Genomic DNA, 10795 nt, shown 5'->3' with positions numbered 1-10795 from the left:
GTGAATTGAAGATAAATACTTATAATGATGTTTAACAATTTAACCATTTTAGAGGTACTTTCATTTTGAGAGTGGCAGGGTGTCGAGTTCACAAAGCTGGGGTCACTGTATTTGTCATGGTCAAGTCCCCTACGGTGGTAATTTAGGGAGTTCGACAGAATATATCTGTCTTACTTTCATTGTCGTACAGCCCTTGACTACATGGCTGGGTATCAGTTGACATTTAATTCTGTTTTATTGGTGAAAAAAAATCGTCTTAACATGAAAATGAACTTGTTGAAATTTTGCTTTTTTTTGTGAAGAGTTGAATGCACAAGCAGGTTGGTGAATTCAAACATGAACTTAGACAACTCAAGTTTGATTTTGATAGGTGGGGTCACAGTGATTGAAACCAAAATCTTGTGAGAAACATGTGAAGAAGCAGGTGTTTCATCTTCACAGTGACCCTAGGATGAATTCAGTCAGGACGCACTCAACACCGACATATCACAGAAAAGTAGCCTCAGAACTTCTGTTTTGAAAGAAAACATGACTGATACAGATTCCTTTTACAACCGTCATCTCTGTTTAGATAGAAATTATGTCCAAAAATTTTTTTTTTCATAAATATAACTTTTAAAGATTGAAACACACAGTATATGATGCATTTCAAAAGTGAACAACAGCGTCTATTCACCGAGTATAATCATACAATTGTTCCGATGAAACATATCAGTTTGAACACCAATATTGCCTGAAAGTTGTGATCAGAAATCTTTTACTTTCTGTTTTGAGTTCAGTTCATAATCACAAGTCAATATCAAATACAAGCTTGAATGATAATATTTATTTGGGTTCAATAAGCATTTTGATGATTTAACGAAGAGAATATGTCGCCTGTAAAAGCTGAGTAAGGGCTCACGAAGACTTCAAATAAGAACAGACTTCTAAAGTGTATTAATCATTATGGGTAAATGATTCAGTAATTATTAGTCTTTTGTAAGTCATTGATTTTAAAGAGAGTCGATGAGTTTGTGGTGTTACTTCTGGAGTATTTTAAAACACTTTGTCACAGTTTCAATTACAAAAATTACATATTTGTGTTTTTAAAGCGAGAAACTGGTTCAGGAAAATCATCAGATAACAATTTAATAGATTTCATGAGTTTTCAAGTCTGATCTTGAAGTTTCACTCAACTTTTTAACATGTATATATGTATATAATCAAGAAAACTATCGGTATTATGCCCGAACTTAATCAGCATGAAAACTTCCAAAAAATACTGCCGGCGGAATTTTCATTAAAGCGAAGCAATAAAATAAATCTGTTATCGTAAATATTTTGTTAATGGAAATAAAAGCCCGCAAGACATTTTAACCTTAAATACAGATTTCACTTGATTATCCAAATGCAAATTAGAAACCATCGCGAAGGTAACAATGTGTTTGCCTTCAACAATGGCGTTTAGTTATCTTATTCTCGGGGACTCGTGTCTTTTACCATTGTTACCGAAACAATAATGTATGTAATGAAATTCTCTGTATAAACAGTAAAATAACACCCGAGATTTAGAATTACAAATGAAATACAGTTATACACGTCTAAACCTTTCGCCAAGCAGACTTGCTTATTCTTTTGTGTTAGATCTTTACTGTATTATTTAATATCTAAAGTTGCCAGGAATCGGATAGGTCTTACAGTTTAGTTGTAACAGTTTTGTTTAAAATCTCACTAGAATGGACTTGTACATTATGATGACGACAATAAAAGTAATGGTTTAAATATTTCTGTCGCTAGTTGTAATACACACCTTTTGTTGTGAGTTTGAAGAAAAAAGACCCTTGCTGCTCTAAAGATAGCGTGCATGTTCCCATCAATATGATACAGTCACTTGTGTCCAACTTAATAGTAACAAGCTGCAAGATTGTTGCTCCGTAAAGGAGACATCAGTCATTGTAGCCCTCATAGGAGAGAGAGTTTGTCATTTTAGGGTTTTATAAAAAGAAAAAAAATAAATAATGGTTTTATACATGTTGTTGGAATTTTTATGTCCTTCTTAAAATATTTTACTGATTTAACAGAAATAAAAAATGTTTTATTAATTTCTTTCTTTTAAATGTATGACAGTATTTTCATTTTTGAAAAATTAGATCTAAACATACAGTTAGATGTCCATGAGTTCCGATCAACATGGGCAGACCACTTTATTATTTTTGTAATATAATAATGTTTTATTGGTATAAACATGCTTACTACTCATGTCCCAACTACAAGTTTCTCCCAGTATTATTTCAGCGATAAACACCAGATTGTCGGGCGATTGCTGTAAGATGTAGCCGGCTTATTAGCCGATTGGTTGTGATAAGCATGAAGTTTAAACTTTTAATCTTATCTGATTTCTAATCATTTACTCATCCTGTTCATCATTCATACTTTCTTTATCAAGCTGTTTCCTACCAGTAAATTGATACCACCAAACCTGTTTGTATCAGAGCAAGTAAGATAAATTTTCACTCCTTCATTCACATTCACACTAATTGGTAAGTACTTGGGTGTAAAATGCAGAAATAGATTTGACATGAATTTAACAGTCGACCTGTCAACTCTGAAATATAGGGAAAGTAGTTCTACATATGGAATCATGAAGCATGTTCATAATGTTAATTACATGTTTATTTCTAAAAAAAAAAAATATTTACTTTTAAACTAATTATTGTTAATTGGAATTTATATCAGTCCCAATAAGTGGACCAATATCAGCTTTGAAAAAAACCAAGAGAAAAAAATCCCTCAATCCAAGTTATCGGCCATGAAAACTATATCCCAAATTGGATTTGTAAGGCTAAAATCCCCTGTCTTACTTTCATGTTATTTGTCTGGTACTTGTGAAGGTTCCGACTGGTATAAAGGCCTTGATCTGTTTTGAGTGGAGACACTTTCCATGGTGCATTAGGCAGCTGTTTCGACACGGACACTCAGTTGAGATCTCTTTAACAGCAAATTCAAGGACAATATGATTTGGTCGTTTAATAGTGGATTTGTGAATAACTTTCCCTGTGTGTCTACAAGTGGTTCTCATTGTAATGAATCTGACAGCTAATGAAAGGTCTTTATTACTAAAGTGGCTTCTCACACTTTCTGATCAAGTCAAAACTACTGCTTGGACTAACTGACTCTATCATCAGTAATGGATAAAATACATGTACAAAGGTTAGAAAATATCTACAGGTGGAATACCCAATTTAAATTTCTTAAGTTCTTTGACAAGGTTTACTGTGTCAGTTTCTACATGTTAAGATGTCATCATTGATATATTAATTAATATTTCAGTTAATAAATTGAATATTTTATTGGTTTATCTGCCCTTGATTTTATGTAAATTCTTTGTATAAATGTAATTGTGTTACAACAGTAGTGTTGGAATCCAGATAAAGCCTTTGACCTCTTTATGCTTCACACCAAAATGGATAATTTTCTAATCTGTATAATCAATTGATCAAGGTCCATCTTGTTTCACATTCGCAGAAGTTAATCTCAAATACAAAGAGTTATCTTTTCCTGAAAGTTTGGGTAGGTCAGACATTTTACACAGTACTTGGGTGCTTGTTATATTTGAATTGACCAATGTTCTGGGTACTTTTAATCGTGAATTAGACCTCTAAGATGTACCCCCAGTTCCAAAGTACGAGAGCAGAGAGTAAGTACCGACTTTTCTTAATAAGATAATCTGTAGGTTATCTGGCTACCTGTCACCTGGGCATGTGTTATCTTCCCTGCGGTGTGAGAGAAGTGACAGAATTCTTACCTGTACTAACCATCTCCCGGACCTCACCACAACAATGACATAATTAAAAGCCATTTCTATTTTGATTGTGTCAGATTTTATCTGAAAAGTGATAGTAGAATCCCAAATATGATGAATGGTGATCTGGATGTTTACCATCGAGTATACCACAAAGTTTGTGTAGATACCTGTCCTGCTGACAAACGAAAAGTTGTTATATTGAGATCATATGAATCATTTTGTTATGACTGTGTGAAATATTCGGGGAGGGTCACGTACACTCAGCTGGATGGAGAATGATTGTCAAACATTGTGTTTAATTAGCTCAGCCAGTGTTAACTTCGTCAGCACTCTCTAACATTGTTTTGGTTTGACCAGCAGAAAATGGAAAGTTTGGGACAGTTATCTGTGATAATGGAGAGAGCTGACACGATATTGTGTCATATTTCTAATACTCTAGATACAAGTGGATTTAGAATTTGATTACGCTCTCACTTAATGGGGGTGAGGCGTATACTTAAATAAAGGTATTTAGATACCAATATAGGGATATTATTAGCAGTAAATATGTGGCTATTTACATGCCTTTCCATTGGTGGAGAGGAAACCTTTGTCCACTTCTGACCAATGACAGTGCTGTATGATAGGTGTGGGACTTGTCACTGTAGTAGATGAATGCACTTTTACATTGGTAGAAGCATCCCTGTGTAGGATATAGGTTGGTATTGTTTTTCTAACCTTTCATTTTATAGTTAAACAGTAATGTGAATGTGTGGCTTAATTGTTGTAGTCATTCAGGGTAGCACTCTTATACAGTTTAAAATCAAAGTTGCATGCTACTTTTTAATGTTTCGATTGGATTCCAGAAAGTACCTGCTTTATGGAAAAACTTCAATCCCAATTCAAATTAATGACTGAAAATATTATTGATGTACAGACATATAACTATTAAGCTGCTTTGTCACTAAATTCCAACTAAAATGTACTATAATTGGGTTGAATTTGACAGGTGACAACTTTATCTGATAATGGTTGTCTCCCCTATTTTAGCTCTTCCTTTTTTTGCCTGTTGCCAATTGGAAGTAATGATATGCTTAAGGATTTGTAATTAACAGTTATTAAGCTATTATCAACAGTTTTGCAAAATGTAATTTTGACCACTTTAATGCATTTTTAGCTTTAAAACTTTCCAATAATTTCATTCTTTGAAAGGTTCTATAAGGATTCGAGGAGCTGATAGCAATCATTTCAGATATAGATATTCAATATCACTTCAAACTGTTTGCCATGGGACACTGTTAGACTCACAAGACATTCAAATAAATAATGATTTAAAAAGAAATTTTTGTATCTTATTTCAAGGCACTTGCAATTTTATTTGTATTAAAAAATTTCATTTCAATTTCTATGCAATTATTTTCTTTTTTTTTTGAGCTGCAGATTACAAATGCATTGAAGTGCTTAACAGACAGACGGTTAAAAGGTGAAAATATTCCTACAAAGGATATAATAAGCATATCATTACCCTTCTTCCTGCCTGTCTGTTGGTACTTTTAACCTGCTTTGATACAACAATGATCAGTAATTCTTATAAGGATTGAAGCTTTGACGGGAACACGAGACTAATTTTCGTTTTGCTTGAGACTCGGATTCAGTTCAACCCTGACCTAATGTCATTGTACATTTTACAGGTGGGACAGTGGGAGAATTATGAAAGGAAAATTGCACAAAGTTAATAGCACCAATCAAATTACGTTGCAGAAATTGAACGATGTCTGAAAAAGTATATTTGTATAGAATTGGATATTACACGGTCATTGAGTGGCCAAGATTTTTCATTCCTCTCAAGTAGTAATTTTCTCCCAATGGCAAACACACAGCTATTTTCCATTTCAATATTTGATATGTTTAGAAACATCAAAAAGTAAATTTAGCAAAACCTTGAGCTGACAAGAAGCATTATAATTATGGTAAAAAGTGGCGACAGCAATGTTTTGTAGTGTCCCTCGTCTGTTTGCAGTGAAAGGGGCTGGCTTTCCTTTATTGATCAAGGCGACAGTAGGGACCTCCCCTGCAAAAAGAAATACTTTCACTCCACAAACAATACACAGGAAGATGACTTGTCGACTGATACACAACATTCTCAAAGAGACAAGACATTTATCCGCTCATAATAAACAAATACACCCATACATTCTTTAGTCATCAACAGAGTGCACATTTTCAAAAGTGACAAGGCATTAGGATAAAAAAATTCAAAGGATAAAAATTTCACCATTTCTTAATAAGAATACTTCGAAAAATGACAGAAAGCAGCATAAGATATTTAACCTTAGTAAATAATTTTGAACAAAATGGTAGGAAGAACAGATGGTATTTTTGTAAAGTCCACAACAGTTAGAGCAATTTTATATATGATCAGGAAATTATAAAAAGACAACCAAACTAAACTTTTAACACTCTTCAACAAAATCACTTAGGGCTTGGGAGAAAATACAGCTACGGTTACTGTGCAAGTTCACATGTCGAGGAGGTTACATGGATCTTAAAACCAGTGAAAGAGCTTGTAAAGAAATTGTTAAAAGAAATTAACAATTCAAAAAAGCCACAGTACCTGAAAGGTAAAGTTACTAAATTATTATATTTTCAACTGACCTTCAAACTTATATCTTTTATTACAGTTAGGATTATTAAAAAAACAAATTATCCTTAGTGTATGTAATATATATTTCTCAAGGTAATATAAATGGTTTAATTTTGTTAATGACTTACAGCCTTTTGAAAAGAATGGAAAGTTGATTTCTTTTTGCGAAATTACATGATCATTGTTGTAATTTGAAAAGAAAATTTAAACTGTCTTTAATCATAGAAAATTCTTCTATAATTAAGCCATCAATTTATGAACTGGAGGAGTTTATAAGTGTATCATGTTTTTATGTTTTTACTATGTGTTTTATGAAGATCATTTCCGTTGGCCTTGTGTATAACTGTGGAAAAAAATTATCAGCGATGTTATCATGTCCAGAAGAAAAAAAACCCAGAATTACAATGTTTAAGGATTGACTCTAGTGTGATGTTACAGAGATATCTAATGATGTTCCTGATGGGTTCCTAATTAAACCTCAGCTGTTTAAAACTGTCTCCTGCTAATTCACCTATTTATTTCTCTGGTCAATGGAAAATTGGATAAATAAATAAAAATGAATTGTGAAGTAAGTGGAATAGTTAACTTAATAGGATAGGGCCTATTATCCTGATTTTAAAGATAGCTCTTAATTATGACCTTCAAAACTTAATTTTCCGTCTACTTTCACCTCTTTTCTTTAACACATGTTAATTGGGTGTACATTTAACTTGACTGTCATTATAAAAAAAAATATGAGCATTTTAAATATTTTTTTTCCCTTTCACAAAAGAGATATTTCTTTTCAGATAGACAAATTTATGGTTGTAGGTCCCCACAAAGATTGATGAAATATTTTGGGATTTAAATTACTTTAATCAGTGTGACAGTTGAATTAGTGGCCTCATCCGAGGCTTTTCATTGGCCCTTCTCTTCTCCAGTTTTTGTGATATTAATTATGACTTGTACTAATTTGCATAAGAAGTGAAAGGAGCATTAACTTAACGGGAAGTGGCTCCATGGCAAGATGTTTATCTGCAATTTATCCTTGTAGAAAGTGAATACAAAGACGAGAGGTCAGGATTATTTTTAAACGGAGGTGAATGAGATTATCGTTGCCTTTTGAAGGTGGTAGTTTTGAGGATATTTAGAAGGTATTTAACTGCTGTTAAGCTAATATGAGAGGGTTTTGTTGGTAAGTAGTTATCATGCTTGAATCCTTGCAAACACAAAACTGCATGGTCAGTTGTTGAGGTTTGACTTCAGGGACAGGTTCTCGTGAGGAAAGTTGGGATTTAATTTCATATTAAAGTTCCAGTTGCCTGGGAGATTTTAAAATGGAGGCTGTATATTAGGTTTGTACTGAAATGCATTTTTTTGCACTCTGTTCAATTAAACTCACATTTTGTTTACTTCATCATCACTTCCATGTATTTTTTATAAGTATTCAAGCTGCCATGGTTATATATAAAACATCAGTTTGAATTTACACTACTTGTTAACTTACTTAAAAAAAATCTAAATAATTTATTGACATAGATTTATCAATTTGATATATGTGAATGTTAACTTCCGGTTGTAAAAATTTCAAATTCTTCATGCAGTTTTATGAATTTGCTTGTTAAAAACTCTACAGAAAATGCAATAATGTGTTGGTGGGAGATAGAAGCCAAAAACATCTTTGAAGATAACATTAAAGTAATGTTGAGTATAATTTTGATTTGAACGATACCTGAATTTACACGTAAGATGCCATCCACAGACCTCCACCATCGGAAGTGATAAGATTTTAACTTAATATGAATGATAAATCACACTAAACATCAACAGACCAATTTAAGAATTATTAAAGTCTGCAAAATTTCAAATTTCACATTTGTCAGATCTTAACACAGAAACATCTGCACACTTTCATGTTTTCACGACATCTCCCAAATCAGAAAGATTTTAATTTTTGTCTTGTTTTTATATTCCTCACTTATATATTTACGTTCTTTTCGCAAAGATTGACCCACCTGTTTTTGGGTGTTAATACAGAATCTTGGCTTTTTTACCTTTTCAATTTCCCTTTACTTGCCTGAAGTGACATCAGGCGAGATCTTGAACGTTTTTTCTCTATGTTTTACTCACTAGGTAGCGGAAACTAGACTTTGATAAGAGTGTCTTTGATGGAGCCCATTGAAACTAAAAAGCAAGATTTGCCAAAACGATACCAATGGCACTTGAATTGAGGGTCTCTGAATTAACAGACTTTCACTTCTTTGAAAGCCAGCGCTTCATAAAAGTAGAGTCCTTCAAAAAAAGACTTGACATTTTTAATAAGATATGTATAATACCGTAATGAGTAAAAACGACTTTTGTGTGAATTACATTTATTTGAATCTCTAAGTTGTGAAATTTTTGACCATGCCTATTTATGTAGTTCTCCACATGAAAGTTTTAGGGCCCTAATCATTCATCTTAACTACATAAAAAGTCTCAAGTACTTTGTGTGAAGTGCGCTATGCAGGTGCAAAATTTCTGATATATTAGTTTCCTTCAAATATATCTATCGACATATTTGTTTCTAGTACCATTGATTTACGTCATTTTTTTATATTGCACAATGCTTTTGAAATTTACCTTTTTAATATATTTAATCTAAAATACTTTGAATTATCTTATTTAGGTTTTGATATAAAAACAACAGATTTTAAATTTCTTCATTCTTTTAACATTCACTTTTATCATCTTTATAAAGAATTTCAAATTTGATTTTTTTTTTTTTTTTGGATGAGTGGTAGGTATAATTTGTTTGACTGAGAACTTTTCATGTACAAGTATAATATCATTGAAGCTTTTTGCATTCTTTGATTTAAAAGCCAGTGGTAGACCTCTGTTCCTGTTTATCATTGCCCCAGCAAAGCAGTTGAGCAAACAGATCTCAAAATTATAAAAGCACTATTAGATTTCTATGATTCTGAGAAGAACATGAAGGTTAATTTGAATAATTAGCTGTTGAAGTGATTTGCGGGACTAACCATCGCCATGGTCACCGGGAAACCCACAGTACTTTCTTTAGAGATACCCCAAGATCACACAGAAGTCAAGCGGCTCCATATTTTTTCTCACAATGTGAAGGTAAACACTGGTGGGTGTTTCTTGACAGCTGAAATACTCTGCCAATGAAACTAGTATCAATGTTATACGCTGGGTCTCAACTTTTTCACTCTAATCTAGAATTTCCTTTTTTACAAACCCCCCATCGGGGAGATGCTGGTGGGGATATGTCCTGCACGAGGTCTTATCCTCCAATCATCATACTCAGAGATGCAACTTGGAAATAAGTCATCATTTCATCAAAAAATATCCTCTTTTTTTATCTAGTCTGTGAAGTTTTTAGGGGGAGTAAACATACAGCAGCTTCATTGATTGTGAGGGTTTAAGCACGGCTGGTTAGCTCTGACCTCGGTCCAAGCCTCACTCATACAAGGTGTTTCATTTTGATAGATTTCATAGATAGATTTTCCTAATGATTATTTTAAATCTTTTTACAAAAAAATTTCAAAAAGATATTTTGTAATTTTCTTTTCATCCTTGGGTTGTTTGTGAAGTAATGCTTGGAGTTTCACTTTTGTAATGACGTAGATTTGCGAGGCAATAACACTTGTTGTTTATGACATAATGTCGGATGTTATAATATATTATGGGATGAATTGCTCATCCTCTTCCAGTGGTTGGTTGCTAATTGGTTTTAATTTGCTAATCACATATCTGCACAGGGAAATAGTTTACTTCAGTGGTTTTGGGGTAGATAACCATCGAGCGTACCATGGTTTCTTTCAGATCAACTGTTATTCTATCTTTGAGCAAAAAGGAAATGTGCTGTTTGGAAGCCTAGCTTTATACCGTGTACAGGTCCATCTACCTTTGGAGGACGATTTTGTTTACCAAGAGATAACTAACCTGAACTCATTTCAACTTTCTTTTGATATTCTTGGGGTTGAATTAATCACTCGTTAACAATTTCTCCTGGTTTTTCTGATCGGCAGGCGTTAGGGGTGTGGAGTGTGGACTACATACCACGTGGAACACGATTTGGACCTCTAGTCGGAGACGTTTACTCTAAGGAACCATTCCTACGAAAAGAATCGGATAGGGTTTCTATATGGAAGGTAAGTCCTTATTTTGCTAGTCCTGGTCTCTAATCTAAGAAAGATTACACTACTATATTTTATAATACAGGGAACAAACCATCCTCATCTTTTTATGTGAATTAGATGAGCATGTTTATTTTCTTGGCCAAAACATTGTCATATCTGACTTTCAGTCCAAGAATTCCATTCAATGGTTTTAAAATTTTGTTTAAACATAATATTATCTTTCAATTTTTTTTCTCTTTGAAAAATTACATTATTCTTGAGTCTTTG

At 33.1% G+C, this 10795-nt stretch overlaps 1 protein-coding gene across 1 annotated transcript in view; it reads left to right on the top strand.

Annotated features, from left to right (window-relative positions):
- LOC132565004 (PR domain zinc finger protein 1-like) overlaps nucleotides 1-10795 on the top strand; it is a 50463-nt gene that overhangs the window by 30737 nt on the left and 8931 nt on the right. The window contains exon 3 of the mRNA XM_060229612.1: nucleotides 10418-10540. Within this exon, the coding sequence (XP_060085595.1) occupies nucleotides 10418-10540 (123 nt within the window). The remainder of the gene's footprint in view (nucleotides 1-10417; nucleotides 10541-10795) is intronic.

The sequence above is a fragment of the Ylistrum balloti genome, unplaced genomic scaffold (genome assembly GCF_031769215.1).
Source record: "Ylistrum balloti isolate Yb309-2 unplaced genomic scaffold, AGI_CSIRO_Ybal_v1 Utg369686, whole genome shotgun sequence".
Taxonomy (NCBI): domain Eukaryota; kingdom Metazoa; phylum Mollusca; class Bivalvia; order Pectinida; family Pectinidae; genus Ylistrum; species Ylistrum balloti.
Note: the sequence above shows the minus strand (reverse complement) of the source record. Positions and strands in the feature narration are given on the sequence as shown.